Source organism: Ammospiza caudacuta, chromosome 12 (assembly GCF_027887145.1).
Source record: "Ammospiza caudacuta isolate bAmmCau1 chromosome 12, bAmmCau1.pri, whole genome shotgun sequence".
In the NCBI taxonomy this organism is placed as follows: Eukaryota; Metazoa; Chordata; class Aves; order Passeriformes; family Passerellidae; genus Ammospiza; species Ammospiza caudacuta.
In genome coordinates this window covers 21,731,457-21,748,449 of record NC_080604.1, presented here as the reverse complement: position 1 = coordinate 21,748,449, position 16,993 = coordinate 21,731,457, and the positions used below count along the sequence as shown (strand labels likewise).

The 16,993-nt window shown below is 52.3% G+C and overlaps 1 protein-coding gene across 2 annotated transcripts in view; it reads right to left on the bottom strand.

The window, feature by feature from the left end:
• The window catches only part of GRM7 (glutamate metabotropic receptor 7), a 165,802-nt gene that overhangs the window by 67,391 nt on the left and 81,418 nt on the right, over window positions 1–16,993 (bottom strand). For both annotated transcript variants that reach the window (XM_058812844.1, XM_058812843.1), the window contains exons 3-4: window positions 2,875–3,016; window positions 1,702–1,856 (exon numbers count right to left, since the gene is read on the bottom strand). In XM_058812844.1, the coding sequence (XP_058668827.1) occupies window positions 1,702–1,856; window positions 2,875–3,016 (297 nt within the window). The remainder of the gene's footprint in view (window positions 1–1,701; window positions 1,857–2,874; window positions 3,017–16,993) is intronic.

Genomic DNA, 16,993 nt, shown 5'->3' with positions numbered 1-16,993 from the left:
AACACTTGGGGCCCCTCTGGAGTGACAGGCTGGGACATCCCAGTGGCAGGAAAGCAGGAGCACCAGCTGGAACCCGTGTGCAGAGCTGTAAAAGCACAGCACACCTGCACGTCACACCTGGATTTTGGATTGAAGTCACTAAGTCACTGCTGGGGGTGGAGAACAATTTGAAAAATGCTTTTTTTTCTGTGCGGTGAGTGTTTGAGTTTACGAGCTGTGTGACATCCCGTGGCCAAATGAAACTCAAAGGCCAGAAAGGGAACCAGAACAGCCTCCAGCAGCCTGGGCACGAGGAAAGCAGGAACCCAGAGGGATCAGGGCATCCCTGGGCATGGAAACACCAAAGCCTGGGGTTCCTGACACATCCCCTGGCTGCTCTCGTGGGGATGGACAGAAATGGGACCAGCCGGAAAGGGGAACGTGGGAGCTGAGCTGCTGCAGCAGCGCTGGGATGAGCTCTGAGCACCCCCAGGCCCTGGCAGCAGGAGCAGATGGCACATGCAGATGGCACTGGGGACAGCTGGATGGGGCTGGGGAGGGCAGGAGCAGCCTGAGCCCCCTGCTCTGCCCAGGGACCCCTCACACCTCACCCTGCTGAGCCCTTCTGGAGCACACAGACCCCACAGGTGTCTGTCCTGAAGGACACCTCAGGCACACACACACACATTTGTAGGCAAAATGCACTTTAGGCACCGCAGCAATCCCCAGCCCACGTGCAAAATGCACCCAGGCTGCTCCAGGCACTTCCCCACCGAACCAGGAGATATTTGCAGGCTCCATAAATATTTTTGCAGGCTCCATAAACACAATTTTTTTGCAGGTATACCAAATACACAGATATTCATACCTGCAATTTAACTGACTTTGTACACCTGAACTCTCCCACTCTGCCATCCTCACTCACTGCCTCCAAAACCCCCTCGTGCTTTCCATCAGGGGTTTAATGCGTAACATAAAAGGAAAATACTTTAAAACAAACAAACGTGGGAAGGTTTTGTTTCTGTGTACTGTTGACAGAATTTTCGGTTCTGTGTCAGAAACCCTCAGGGATGAATACAGACAGTGGGAAAAGCTTATTAAAATATCCTGCTTTTCAGAAACAAACCACTTCATTGTCTGTCAACTTTCTGTATTTACGGAGAAATAACATCCAAGAGTGCCTCAGGGGGCTAAAAATGTAAAAGAATGAAGCAGATGATCTACCTGAGAGGAATAACTGATGAGCAGGGAGTGCAGGCGCAGGAAAAATGCAAATATTTGGGTTTCCAGGGAGTGGAGGCACCAGAACCCATTTTAATGTGGGCAGCGTGTTGGAGGACTGGGCCAGCAGAGCAGTTGGGTTTCTCAGTGCCTCCCCTGGAAATAACTTTTCCTCCAGAGAACACAGACCCTGACCAACCTCGCCCAGAGGAAGCCATGTGGATGCTGAAGCATCTTTAGCACAGCAGGATTAACACACTGAGGTGAGATCAGACTACAAACACTGGGGAGCACAAAGGGAAGCTGAGAAAGAAAGGGGTTCAGCAAAACCAGCTTCCCAAAATTCACTATACACACACATCTGTACAGGTGTGGCTATTTCTGAAGCACACAGCAATATGGATAAATACGGAGCTTGATCTGAAATAGAAGTTAAGCTGAGTTTAAACGGAAAGCACTGATGGGAAAATGAAGTTTTAATCAGTAGGAAAGGTCTCTTACCCTCGATGGTGGCTCTCTTGGGCAGGATGGTGATGGCTCCCTCGGCCACGTCCTCCTGCTGCAGCAGCGGGCTCACCTTGGAGCCCCAGGTGTCGGAGCCCACCCACAGGAAATGGCCCACCTGGTCTGCCCTCTTGGCTGCTGCCAGGATCTGCCTGCGGAGAGAGCGGGGTTGGCATCGGGGGCACTGGCAGGGGGGAGACTCCAGGGAATGGGGCTGGCATCGGGGGCACTGGCACCGGGGCCGCTGCAGGGAATGGGGTGGCACTGGCATGGGGGCTGCTCCAGGGAATGGGGTGGCACTGGCACAGGGGTGGCACCGGCACAGGGGTGGCACTGGCACAGGGGCTGCCCCCCTTGGCCTCAGGGGTCTCCTCCAGCCTGACTGGGCTGTGATGGGGAGGAACAGCACATTCCTGACCCCGGCAGAGCTCAGGGCTTTGGGACGCTCGGTATCACCAGGGCTCTGATCCCAGGGAAGGACGGGACTGGGTGATCTCCAAAGGTCGTTCCCAACCCCAACCATCCCACGGTCAGTGCAGCACCAATGGGACTTCTCTTTAAACTCACCCAATATCCCACAACTGAATTATTGATTCTACTAAAACTTAGAGTTTTCCCATTGACTTTACTGAAACTTTTCCCAAAATTCTTTTTGTCTCGTTTTGTGGGACCGGGCCTCTCAGCAACTGGTGATTCCATCGTGATTTTAAGCTAATTTCAAATTCTGGACCCAGAATACGCAAGCGAATAATGAAATATAAAATATTCTTTGTGTTATTTTATGAGCCCATTCCATGTGGTTTAACCTTGAGCATCCAAGTCACTTTATCACTATTAACTTTCATTTGCCATAAACCAGACTGAATTAATGAATTACACCAAGTAGAACGAGCCTGGTGAGGGGGGCGTGGTTGCAATTCCTCTGAAAGGAAAGGTCAGCTCTGCCACCCAACAGGAGCACGGAAAAGCTCCAGGAAAAGCTCCCAGGTCCTGGTTCCCATTTAGGGCACCCATGAGCCAGAGGCAGCAGTGACTGGTTCTCTCCTCATTCCCAGCTCCCCATATCCAATATTGCAGCAGTGCCTGGTGCTTTCCCCCATTCCCAGCTGCCCATATCCCAGTGGCTCCCAGCACAGACCATTCCCTGGCCCAGGGAAGGCCCAGGCTCACCTGATGTCCTCGTCGTGGGCGAAGATGACGATGGCCCTGGCGTTGGGCGTCTCCAGCAGCTGCCGGATGATGCGGTCGAAGTCGATGCTCTTGTCCTTGCGCTCCTGGGGGATCTTCAGGGACTGGGCGATGCAGAGCCCACCTGCGCCAGGGCAGAGCACAAAGGGACCCTCAGGGGACGACAGGAGATGTCACAGAGCCCACAGAGCCCAAAGGGAGCCTGGGAGGGAGGGACTCCCCCAGGGATCACTGCCCTTCCAGCACCCACGGCCAGATCCAGAGGGATCCATGGAATTCCTGCTCTGATCCAGAGCAATCCCTGCTCTGACAGCACTGCCTGACCTGGGGGGGTCAGGGGTTACACAGACTGTGCCCAACCCACTGCAGAACGGCAAAACAAGCAAAGAAATGGGAATGGAAGGATGAAAAGAAGAAGAATTAAAGCAGGAGACAACAGCAAGCTGAACGAGCCTGAACTGGTGAATAAACCCCAAAACAACAGGCTGAGAGCAGAAGATACTCACAGTGTACTGGGCAGCTTTATCTCACTGAGAGCTGAGATTCTTTTTGATTTTGCAGCTTGAGGGCTACTGGAGGAAAATACTTCCTCTGCAATCACTTACATGGAATGGGAACAGCCAAAGCTGAGATATTGGCAAAGCTCACACTGTGCAGGAAAGCCCCTGTTCCTTCAAGGGCCCACCCCCAAACAGATGGACAGACACAAACAGTGAAACCTCAAAGTCTGTGAGAGAGACTTCTCATAAACACCCAGAGAACACAGCAAAGAGCATCAGCACAGGCACAGGTACCCTCAGCCAGACCAAAAAATGCCCACTTTTAGCACAGTTCTTGTATTACAGCTGTCTAGTCTGTTTAAAAAAAATTAAAAACTTTAAAATCCCATCTCCACTGACATTCTGGTTGTTGCTGGCAGATGAAAACGCAACTTTTGCCTTAATTATTTTGTTTCTCAGCAGTAATCACTTTCATCTTTTACAGCATCTTTGATACCAACCTGCTCACCACAGCGCACAGAGCGTTAATTAATAACGTATCAGAGCTCTTAATAAAAACCAGCAGTGGGGATGAGTTAATTAAAAGGCAGCAGGACAAGGGGGAGATTCACAGATAGGCTTTAAAACCCAGCTTTAAAAGTCCTGTAATTGAAGCACTGGAGAAGGTGTTGGAGGGTGAAGGACCCAGAGGAGGAGGAGGCTCAAGCCCCAGAGCATCCTCCTCATCCCAGGGCAAAGCAGACCCAGAGAGAAGCAGGGAAAAGCAAACTGCTGCTTGGAAATGTGAAACCCAGCTCCTGTGCCATCCCTGAGCCCCTCACAAGGCAGGCCAGCCTTGTTTTCCCTGGTTTTTGAGAGAGGAGCTGAGCTGCAGCTGCCTGAAGGCAAAGGAGCTCTGCTGGGCCAGCTGCTCCAAAGGCTCACTGGAACAGAACCATTGTTCCATGGGGAGGAGGGAAACAGTGAACAGGAAAGGCTGGGAGAGAATAAAGGAGAATAATAACCCCCAAGTTTTTCTCTGTCTCACATAAAACATTTGTTTTGCAATTATCACAACCAGGACTTTCTGCAACCTTTCTTTTCCCCTTTAAAAGCAAACACCACTGAGCTTTAAAAATAAACTCCATTTTAAATGAAGACTGAAAGTCTCAGTGCCAGCGAGTTCAGAACCTGACCAGTTTTACACGCTCTGCTTTCCCCAGTCAGAATGACCCCAAGGGCACGAGCAGGGCTGTCCAGCTCTCCCAAATTGTCCCACTTGGCAGGGATCTCACAGTTTGAGCTTTCCCAAAAGGAGCAGATGCCATGGGGCCCTGCTGGCCTTGGCACCACCCCTGCTCAGGGGAATTTGGGATAAATGGCAGGAGGGGTTAGGGATAAATGGCAAATATATTGTGCCCGAGGAATTGGGTTCCTGCTGTCCATAAGGCACAGGGGAGTAAGTTCAGCTTCCATATCTTCAGGAACCTTTGGTTAAACAATGCTTGATTATTTCAAACACAATCCCGGCTTGTAAGCCTTAAAACACAATGCACAGAGCTCCATTATTAAGCTCAGGACTTCCTAATATCACACTAGATAAACTTCTCTGCAGCTTAGGGAGTTATTCTAGACAAGTGTTAATACACAGACCATTGTTCTATTTGTCCTTGCTTTCCTACTTTTTAAATAATTTTACTGCTTAGCTCTACTCACAGTTCTGCTGTCTCTGGGGCCTGCCTGTTGCATCTTCCCCAAAATCCTCTGATTTTGTAGATTCCCACAGCTCCTGCCAGCCCTGAGCTGTGCCCTGGCAGGCAGAGCCCCAGGCTCTCTGCAGACACCCAGCAGCCCAGGTTTGGGGGTGCCAGGGGCAGCTCAGGTTTGGGGATCATAGAGGCAGCCCAGGTTTGGGGGTGCCAGGGGCAGCTCAGGTTTGGGGATCATAGAGGCAGCCCAGGTTTGGGGGTGCCAGGGGCAGCTCAGGTTTGGGGATCATAGAGGCAGCCCAGGTTTGGGGGTGCCAGGGGCAGCTCAGGTTTGGGGATCATAGAGGCAGCCCAGGTTTGGGGATCACAGAGGCAGCTCAGGTTTGGGGATCATAGAGGCAGCTCAGGTTTGGGGATCATAGAGGCAGCTCAGGTTTGGGGGTCCCGGGGGCAGCTCAGGTTTGGGGATCACAGAGGCAGCCCAGGTTTGGGGATCATAGAGGCAGCCCAGGTTTGGGGGTCCCGGGGGCAGCTCAGGTTTGGGGATCACAGAGGCAGCTCAGGTTTGGGGGTCCCGGGGGCAGCTCAGGTTTGGGGGTCCCGGGGGCAGCCCAGGTTTGGGGATCACAGAGGCAGCCCAGGTTTGGGGATCATAGAGGCAGCCCAGGTTTGGGGGTCCCGGGGGCAGCTCAGGTTTGGGGATCACAGAGGCAGCTCAGGTTTGGGGGTCCCGGGGGCAGCTCAGGTTTGGGGGTCCCGGGGGCAGCCCAGGTTTGGGGGTCCCGGGGCTGGCAATCAGTGCAGTGCTGCTCCAGTATCCATGGATACCCACAGCTGGCTGCTGTTTGGGCTCTGTACAACACTCACCACATTATTCTGCTGCCCTGGAATGCTGCACGAGCGGTTTTCCTTATCGCCACTTAATTGGATTATCAGGTAGCAAAAGAGACAACTGAGCACTTTTTCAGCTGATTTATCTGCAGAGATCCCCTTTTGGGGGGAATCGCTTTTGGCAACACTGAAAACATCACGTCACGAAGCCATGTTGGTGCTGATGATTATTAAAAGGAACTCTCAATTAATTTGATTAATACATTCCTTTAAAATTAGCAGCTGCCAGGAGCTGCCTCCTGGGTGTTTATCAGAACTCTGGGAACAACAGGAAAGCCCCTGGCACAGCTCCTCACTGCAACCAGCACAGGAACCAGCCCAAAATGGAGATTCTAACCCCCAAAATGGAGATTCTAGCCATGCTGTGTTGGGAAGGGGCAAGAAGAGCTCAGGTTAAGTACAGATGGCACCAAGACTCTGAGAAGTAAATAAAAATTAAAACAATGAAAATGAAAAGTCTCCAAGTGCAGGAGAGCTCTGATCCCTCACAGACCCTGCCGGGTGGCCCCAGGATGCTCCAACAGGCAGGACCCCCCCCCCCCACAAAAGGGGAAATAAATCAGTCAAACACTTTAAATGGAGTTTGGGGGAGCCAAAGGAGGGGAATTAACCGGGGAAAACTGAAATAAACCCCAAAGGCACACAGGAGGCTTTTCCCATTTCGTTGTACATTTTCTGTCCCACTGCTGGTTTTGGCATTTCCTGCCATTCCCTGCATATCCAATTTATGAGCTGCAGTGGATTTGACTTGTAAACCTCCTGTATTCTGCAGGTGAGAAACCAGTACAGTAATGCTGAAAACAGAGTTTAAAGAAGTCAGGATCCTCCCCTTGGGAAAACCTGGGCAGCACAACTGAGGAGAGCTCCCTGACAAAGCAGAATCACATCCCAAAGAGCCAGAATGACTAAAGATCATTTTATAGTCCTGAGATGCAGCTGGGGCTGCCCCAAACTCCTCAGCAGGGACGGGGTTGTTCAAACACCTGACACAAACCCACCAAAGCCCCCAGGGCAGGGGCTGCAATCCTGACCCTGAGCAGCATTCACAGCATGGCAAACTCACCCAAAGCCTCAAAGGCAGAGGCTAGGAATCCTGACACTGAGCAGCATTCACAGCATGGCAAACCCACCCAAAGCCTCAAAGGCAGAGGCTAGGAATCCTGACACACTGAGCAGCATTCACAGCATGGCAAACCCACCCAGCCCTCCAGGGCCGAGGATGGAAATCCTGACACTGAGCAGCATTCACAGCATGGCAAACCCACCCAATCCTCAGGGCAGGGGCTGGGATCCACCTGAGACCCACACAGAGCACTGCTGCAGCAGCCTCTTCCCAGGGAGGGCTTTGGGCCAGGTTTTGGGTTACGTTTAACCAAAAACCAGAACGAGCCCACGTTCCAGAACCTGCCAGCAGCCTCACAGGAAACCATCAGACCTTCAGGAAGTGATTGGAGTGCAGAACATTTCCAGTTCCATTCCCAACCCTGCAAATTCACAATAAAACAAGTGAACAGAGCGATCCTGGCCTGGCTGTGCAATATTCCCTGCCCCACCATGGGACACAGCACCAGCAGCGTGGCACTTGTGCACCAGGGGCTGCCCTGAGCCCATCCCAAGCTCTCAGGGATTCATCAAAGGGATGCAGAGCCCAGGAGATGCCCAGGGCACCTGCCCCAGCCCCAGCTCTGCCCCTTGCGCCCCAAAGCAATTCCAGTCTGCGGGAACGAGCTGAGGGACGGAAAAGCTCCTGCCACTGCAGAAATGGCAATAAATTGATTTTATAAATGATTGATGTCCTGCAGTGAAAGCAGAGCAAGGCAGGTTCAGAGGGAGCTGGTTCATTCTGCTGGCACCCAAACCCAGAGCTCTGGGAAATGGAACACCCTGGGCATGGAGCACCATCCTGCATGGGAAATAATACACAGAGAGGCCAAACGAGCGCTCAACGTGCAGGAGCCTCAAGGAAAAGGAGCTCCAAGTTAAAACAGGGCTGGTAGAGAGATCCAGAAACGGCAGCTCTGTCCTAAATCAAGTCCTGATGAGCTCTGCATTGGCTGCTTGCTCCTTCCTAGAACAATGAATTCCTGCTCCCCAGGAATGCTCACCCCCCTGCCAGGAGCCACCAAGTCCTTGCTTATGGCACTAAAAGAAGTTTACAACTGCCCTGATCTGCAGATGGGCTCGGCTTTAAATTACATCTCCACAGCATGGTAATTCAATTGTAAAAATGGAAAGTGCACCAATAATAAAATTACATTAACACATGGAATGACAACAATTTATCCAAGGAAAAGGATCCCCGTGGATACCCAACAGCTTTAACTTAGAAACTTTCTGCACATGAAGAAGCTACTGAATCACTTGGAAATTTCATTTTCACTAATTTTGTTTATTGTTTCATTTTTTCCCATTAGCCCTCATCACAACCCAACAACAGAACACCTAAACTAATATGGAAGACTAATATTTCTAGCATGTTATTCATTAATGCTTAATTCCATTGTGTCAGACCTTTGCTGCATATTTAATGACATTCCTGGTGTGTTTTATCACCTCAAAATTGTCCTTTATTATGGCAGTTAAACTCCAGTAATATACAAAAAATTAAGACTCTCCTTGGGAACACTAAATTAAATCACAAGAGCGGTGTAAGATGACTTTGAGAGATGCAGGAAAGCTCTGTTTGTTAGGCAGAGTGGAAGGAGAAGGAGCTGCCTGAGCCTGGGAACCTGGGGTGAGAGCAGGCTCAGCTGCAGGAGGGATTTAGGAGCTTTTGGCCTCCTAGAATCTGCTGCAAAGGTGCATTGGAGCCACAGAGTGCAGGCAGGCAGGAAAAAGCAATAGGAAATAGAGCATTTAAATGCCTTTTGTTGGTGAGCTCTGTGTCAGGAGCACTCCCAGGACTGGCCTGGGCAGAGCCCTGCTCAGGAGGGCTCTGGGATCCCCCTGGCAAGGAAACGTGACCCCTTGGAAGGAGATGGGAGTGCAGGCAGCCAAGAACAAACCCCTCGACGGATGAACCATTCCCTGTTTTCTCTGGAAGGCCCAGAACAGGGAGCTCCTGAGCCGCACACCTGTATTTATGTGTGAGCCCTGTCCTTCACTGCTTCCAACAACCAGGAGCAAAGAGAGAGCCCAGGTTCAGACACGGGAGCTGCTGGGCATCAGGGAATGCTGGGGATCAGGATCTGATGGGGATCAGGGAACTGGGGATCAGCATCAGGGAACTGGGGATCAGGATCTGATGGGGATCAGGGAATGCTGGGCATCAGGATCTGATGGGGATCAGGGAATGCTGGGCATCAGGAGAATCAGGAGATGTTGGGGTTCAGGAAAATCAGAAGATGTTGGGGATCAAGATCAGGACCTGCTGGGGATCAGAAGCTCCTCAGTGCTGGGCTGCTCCTGCAGGGTATTTGTCCTCCCGCCAGCAGTAAGGATGCCACCTCTGGATAATGAATCCTTCCAGCCTGTGAGCACAGAACGGTCCCTCGTGACGGAGCTTTTCTAACTCCAGGTTGGAGCGTTCCCAGCTGCCCCAGTCCCTTTTCCTCAGGGAGGGAAGGCGGCATTTCAGCCGCTCCCAGATAACGGCTCTGCTGAGGCTGCAGGTGTCAGGGCAGGCAGAGGCTTGTCACCTCCTGAGACAGTGACAAGTGCACAGAGCAGCCAGGACCCTGTGAGACAGCCCCGTGGGAGGGCAGCGAGCAGAAGCATCTTCGATAGACAATTTTGGAAGGAAGCACGTTTCCTCGGTTTTCCACCCAAGAAGAGAGCAGCACTGACAGCATGACAAAATTCCTCCAGGAGCCCAGAGCCAGGCTCACAAAGGCTCTGCCACAGATCAGGGACAGGGAACGAGGCCACAGAGTGAAGATCCAGATAGGGCTGAGGGCTGCGGCCCAGAGGACGCTTCTGTGACCACCCCACCCTGGCATCCCTGCAGTACCAGACCAGGTTTGGGGGGTCCCTCCTGGGTTTTGGGTCACTCCTCCCTTGCTGCAGCACATTTCCCTCCAGACTCACAGCCAGGGTCCTTGCTGGGAGCTCACACAGTGATCTCTGCTCCTCTGGGACCCCAAACGTGCACATTGAGCACAGCTGGGAGCTGCTGGAGCAGGCTCTGTCCCCAGCCCTCACACAGGGAAATGGGAAATAGAACTCTGTAACTCCTTGGTCTTTGCTAGTCCTTCTCATAATCCCCATCTCCTTCACACTGGAGTAATGTTCTTAATGTACTCGCTGAGCCTTAATGGCCTCTCTCAAATGAGCACTAAAAATGCAATATAGCTCAATAAAAGCACTCCTGCAGCCTGGCACAGCCCAGCCCAGCCCTGAGCCACTCCATCCCATGGAGCTCTGCCACAGAGGCTGGGAGAGGAGACAGGAGCAAGCAGTGGGAAGGCAGGCCAGGCCTGACCCCCGCAGGGCCTTATCTCAAGGAAAAGCTCCTGTGGGATCCCAGCAGGCACCAGCACCCACCTGGGACTCACCTGGGCACAGGGGCTGGGACAGGCACCTGGGCAGGGACACCCAGGCCAGGCTGGGCAGGCTCACAGCAGCCTGGCACAGTGGAGGGGTCCCTGCCATGGCACTGGGGGGCTCAGAGCAGCCTGGCACAGTGAAGGGGTCCCTGGCATGGCACTGGGGGGCTCAGAGCAGCCTGGCACAGTGAAGGGGTCCCTGCCATGGCACTGGGGGGCTCAGAGCAGCCTGGCACAGTGAAGGGGTCCCTGCCATGGCACTGGGGGGCTCAGAGCAGCCTGGCACAGTGAAGGGGTCCCTGCCATGGCACTGGGGGGGCTCAGAGCAGCCTGGCACAGTGGAGGGGTCCCTGGCATGCCGAGGTGGCACTGGGGGGGCTCAGAGCAGCCTGGCACAGTGAAGGGGTCCCTGCCATGGCACTGGGGGGGCTCAGAGCAGCCTGGCACAGTGAAGGGGTCCCTGCCATGGCACTGGGGGGGCTCAGAGCAGCCTGGCACAGTGAAGGGGTCCCTGGCATGCCGGGGTGGCACTGGGGGGCTCTGGGCTCTCTCCCACTCCCTGTTCACATGCTCAATTCCCCCCAGCAGAGATGGAATGTGGATGTTCCAGCACAGAGCCCTTCACTGCCTGCCTTCCAGAGAGCCTTTTCAATGGGCAGCCCATCACAGACAGGGACTGTGTTCACTGGGGCTGGGCTCGAGGCACCTGTGAGTTACCAGCCAATGTCCAGAGTGCCCAGAGGGTTTTACTGAGCGGGGATTGCTGCAGGAGCCATCCCTCCAGGGAACCCCACAGCCCTAAAAGCTCCCAAAACCCCCATCAGCCTTTACAGCCTCCATTTCCCTGGTGCTGCAGCCCTGATTGCATGAACTGGGCACCCTGACCTGGGACAGGAGGGGCTGCACTGTGCCACACCCAGAATGAACCCCAGGAAATTCACTTTACAGCAAGAACTTCGGAGAGTCAAAAGATGAATGCACCAGAAATGAGGCCACAGCCTCCAATCAATTAATCAATCTGTCTGTCTGTCTGTCTATCTACAATTTTTGTGCCACAAAGAAGGGTTTTCTTGCAGAATCTTGTTAGGGCAAGGTAATCAGAAAATTACCAGGAAAAATCAGAAAAAAATAGGAAATCTGGGATTCACAAGACCAAAGAGAGGGGCCAAAGACAGGATAAGGAAGAATTAATAACGCTGAATGTGCCCCTTTCCCTTTCTGTGGGGCACTCCTCATGTCAGTCCCAATTTTGCTGAATTTCCCTCTGCTGTTTGCAGATGAAATCTCACCCTGTGCCCCTGCAGTGGGCACTGTCCCAGGGCATTTCCCACATCCCTGGAGCTGGGAGGAGCTGCAGCTCCTCCTGGAACGAGGGACAAGAGCCAACACATTTCCCTTAATAAGAGTCTGACTTGTATGGAGGAATTTAAACGATGTTCTGAGTGTTACACAAATGAAAAGTAATTAAACCAATGTAACTTCTGAGGAAACAGATGTTAACTGCTATTTCACATAAAACATCCACTTCCTTTATCTTTAATTCATTCTGTGGTCGGAAAGGATGACCAAAGTTATCTTTACTTTGCAAAAACTACTGCAATGGGAGTGAGGGAAATTAACACTTTTAATATTTGAAATTAATTTCAAAGCTCCATCTCAGTTTCCAAGGTTTGCATTAATCATTTCTCCCAATATTATGGCATACTGAAAGAACCTGATGAGATTGATTCCAAAACAGAGAGTGAGGGGACAGCTCAGGCGCCCCGATTCAGCTCCTCCCTGGCATTCCAAGCCTGCCTACCCAGGGAACCTGCACTGAGGAGGAGCTGCTTTGCTACCACCTTTGTCTTACCAGCAAACATGGAATTTTTTATTTATAATTCTTTTTTTCAGAGCTTGCACACAGAGCAGCTCATCCCAGGGCTGGGACACCCACAGAGCTCTGGCAAACCACGGCTGGAGGGGAACTCTGTTAAGCCCAGGATCAGGGAGTGGTTTGGGCTGGAAAAGCCCTCCAGGACCAGAGTCCAGCTGGGGGGGCTCAGGGTAGCACAGCTCCCCAAACTCCTCCACTCTGCAAACACAGAAAATGCAAAATCCCCTCCAAGCTGCTGGTTTCTGTCACCTGCAGAGTCCTTGGCACTCACCATGGACATCACAAACCCAGCACTCATTAACCCAGCCCAGGCCAGCACTGCCCTGTCCCCAGGAGCCACATCCACAGGGCCCTCAAACCCAGCATGGGTGTCACAGACATCTTTTATGGAAAATAAAAGCAGAATACCCACAGAATTCCAGCGAGCCCTGTTTAATCCACTCGCCTTCAGTTGTTCAGACTCCTCATTTCGGGGAAATAAATGTTTTTAATTAAGGTGCCTGCACAGCTGCTGGGGCAGAGCTGCCAGAGCCGGGAGCAGCCCCTGCACAGCCCAGAGCTGCCCTGGATGGACGGAGCCATTTGTTGAGTCACGCTCTTCCCTCTCCAGCCCCCGTTCCCCAGACAGAGTCACCGCTCCATTTGTTAATCCACACTTCATTCCTAAATCACAAAACATCACGGCTCTGAAGATAAGCTTTTAAACACCCTCCCACACAGCCTCTCCTGCCATCTCCCGGGACACTGTGATAACCGGCAGCAGCCAGACACTGCAAATATTCAAATATTCAAATAATGGCAATGGAGGAGCTGCTGCTGCTGGCTGGGGCTGGAGGTGGGAGAAGGGAGGGGACACCTGGGGAGGTGGGATGGGATGGGAGGTGACACCTGGGAGGTGGAGGTGTGCAGATGGGATGGATGGTGACACCTGGGAGGTGGAGGTGTGCAGATGGGATGGATGGTGACACCTGGGAGGTGGAGGTGTGCAGATGGGATGGATGGTGACACCTGGGAGGTGGAGGTGTGCAGATGGGATGGATGGTGACACCTGGGAGGTGGAGGTGTGCAGATGGGATGGAAGGTGACACCTGGGGAGGTGGGATGGGATGGGATGGAAGGTGACACCTGGGGAGGTGGGAGAGGATGGGAGGTGGCACCTGGGGAGGAGCAGGGAAGGAAGGTCAGGACCTGGGAAAATGCCCCTTCCATAAAGGCAGGGAGAGGGAAGGAGCTCTGCCCGCTGGTGTGAGAGCCCCATGGCACAGGGCAGCACAGCTCCCCAAATTCCTCCACTCCGCAAACACAGAAAACGCAAAAACCCCACCAAGCTGCTGGTTCCTGTCACCTGGAGAGTCCTTGGAACACACAATGGACATCACAAACCCCAGCATCCATTAACCCTGGGAACACCACAGAGCCCCTGAGCTGCTCGTGTTTGAAATGCCCCAGAACGGGAACTGCCACCCACAAAAATCCAGGCTGGAGCCCCAGGGCTGCCCCAGACCCACCAGGGATGTGTGGGGCAGGCACTGGGTGCCCCTGGGGCCACCCCACAGCTGCAGCCCCCCTGGAATGGCCAGAGCACAGCACGGCCCTGCACTCATGGAGAATCCTGATTTTCTGTTTTCAAAGACTGGAGGAGCCCTGCTCCCTCCCTCAGTCAAGATTTCAAATGTAAACTCGATTCCTCCAGCACTGGGAAGAGTCCTATTAAAGCTACAGCTACTTTGATGATAAATTTTAATTAGTGCTATCCACAAAATGCTAAAATAATCTGATGGAGGAGGCGAATTCCAGCTGAAACAGCAGAACATGTAAATCCTCTGCCTGATTTACAGATCTTGGAAGCAAATCTGGAGCAGTTCCCTCAGCCTCTCATGCAATATTTTTTATTTTTCCCCAGAAAAGTTGCATTGCCAAGGAGACATCTCTTTTTTGGGTAGATCCCTGTTAATTACTAGCACGGAACTTTCCTACTAATTGAGCAGCCAGCCAACACACCATCTTGGAGATGCACAGCTTGCTGCAATCTGAGCTCCAGCATGGGAAAACCAAGGGATTCTTCTCCAAAAGGAAATCAAAGCATTTCAGCAATGGTTGAAAGAGAAATGGAAGCACTTTTTACCTACCAAAACATGGAGTTCAGGGTTGTGTGCTTCCCCTGCCACAGCTGAAGGCATCACTAACACCTAAAACAGAGCAGAGAGCTGCACTTGCACATTAAATGTCTAGAGGCAGGGGCAGAGACAGTGACATCAGCTCCTCACAGAGCAGCAGGCACAGAACTGGCCCAGGAGCATCCCTGTTCCACCCAGACAGCGACACCTGGGGCAGGTGCTGGAGAAGGGCACAGAGCCTGGGGCAGGTGCTGGAGAAGGGCACAGAGCCTGGGGCAGGTGCTGGAGAAGGGCACAGAGCCTGGGGCAGGTGCTGGAGAAGGGCACAGAGCCTGGGGCGCTCGGGGCCGAGCCCTCTCAGGGTCAGCGGCTGCTCTGCAGAGAGAGAAGAGGAACCAAACCAAGGGGAAATTCAGGAGAGGGAGGGTCAAAGGAGAGAGAACATCTCCTTGAGCACAGCTCGTGCCACGCCTGCAGGCCCCAGGGATGCTGAAATGCTGCCCTGGCAATGCCCTCACGCTGTTGTGGGATCAGCAACCCCTGACCCAGCTCTGCCTTTGGGTGGGCTGACATTCACCTGGCCAGCCAGAGCCCAGAGCAGGGATGGAGAGTCTGCTTCAAACCTGCAGGGTCACACAGTGAGGCACTGCTGGTCCAGAGCAGCCTGGGAGCGCTGCTGAAACTGGGGAGGGACAGGAAGGAAACCAGAGAGGAAAACTAAACCAGAGACGGAAGGATAACTAGAGAGAAAAACTAAACCAGAGAGGGAAACTAAACCAGAGAGGGAAAGATAACTAGAGAGAAAAACTAAACCAGAGAGGGAAACTAAACCAGAGAGGAAAACTAAACCAGAGAGGAAAACTAAACCAGAGAGGGAAGGATAACTAGAGAGAAAAACTAAACCAGAGAGGGAAACTAAACCAGAGAGGAAAAACTAAACCAGAGAGGAAAAACTAAACCAGAGAGGAAAACTAAACCAGAGAGGGAAAGATAACTAGAGAGAAAAACTAAACCAGAGAGGAAAAACTAAACCAGAGAGGAGAAAATAGGCACAGCTGCCTGGTGTTTCTGGTGGGCAGCTCCTCAGAGCTCTGACTCTTTCTCCTTCACACAGCAGCCAACTGACTCCAATTCCCTTCTCAACACCACCCCACTCTTTTATAGCATCTGCTTCTCACTGGGTACAGCTGTGCCCTGTTAAAGTCAGGTCTGTCCCTAATGTTTGCTAATTGGCCCAGCTGCAGCTCCTTAGGGGTGAGATTACTTTCCTCACTATCTTTATTTTCTTATGTTCTATTCCCCTACAATGAGTGGGTGGATGGATGGATGGATGGATGGATGGATGGATGGATGGATGGATGGATGGATGGATGGATGGATGGATGGATGGATGGATGGATGGATGGATGGATGGATGTCCAACAAAAGCACCTCCCAGCCCTACAAACCTTTAGGAGGAGCCTCCTGGAGCCCACCTGCACCTCTCTGTGCCAGGGGTTTGCTCCTTGTTGCCGTGCCTGACCTGGCTGCTACACAGTGTTTGCCATGCTCCTGCACCAGCAGAAATTATTTCCTTGGGAAAAAATGTAAAGGCTTTAAAATAGATTTTTAAAAAAGAGAGAAATCCATTAGAGTAAGTAAAAAGGAAACCCTTTTTAGGCTCCAGCTGGGAGCCTGAGAAGTCCTGAATCACTTCCAATTTATCATGAGGTTGTCCAAGGTGAAAAGGTTGAACCTGGTGGCAGTCACTTCCACATTCTAGTGGCTGTGTCTGGATTTTTGCCTGCCAGCTGGAGCAGCAGTGCAGTGAAATTACCCAGCTGCTAACAGCTGGAAATGACTCCCAGGTCAGCCCCTGCCCCTGGAGTGCTTGGATGGGTGCAGTCCCAGAGATTTTACTGCAGGTGCCACTTGTGCCTCCTATTTCAGGGAGGATTTCATCTTGGCTGCAGACAAATTTTCTCTCTGGCTCTCTCTCCCTTCATTTGACAGAAACAGAACTCAAACTTAAATAGCAAAACACCCATAATTTCATATCAAGGTTCTCCAATCACCTGAAAAGTGGTGGTTGGTGCAGCCAGTTCTAACCCTGTCTGGACAGAAGATGTGCTGGAAATAAAATCCAGAGCTCTCCTGTTTCCACGGCAAATTAGGATGAGCAACACAAAATCAGGAGAGAGAAATCCGGGGGGAAAACCCAACATGATGGAGAAGGGAAGTGCACACAATGTGGCTCGTTAAGGTGTGCATGACACTAATTACACCTCTCAGTGGGGCAGGGAGGGGCGGCACGGTGCCATCCCCTCTGTGGCACCTGGCGCAGAGCAGAGGCTGCTGCTCCTCAGAGAGCTGGGACACCAACAGTGTCTCATGAGCTTGTAAATCATGGAATTCCAGCTCCAAACCTCAGCACTTCCTGACAATTCCTGAATGGTTTCCATGCTGCTCTAGCCACCCACCCAAGCAGCCTCCGTTACCCGCGAGATGAGAGGAGCTGCTCTGCCTTCATCCCCTGTCCTCACCCCTGTGTCGCCATGATATTTTA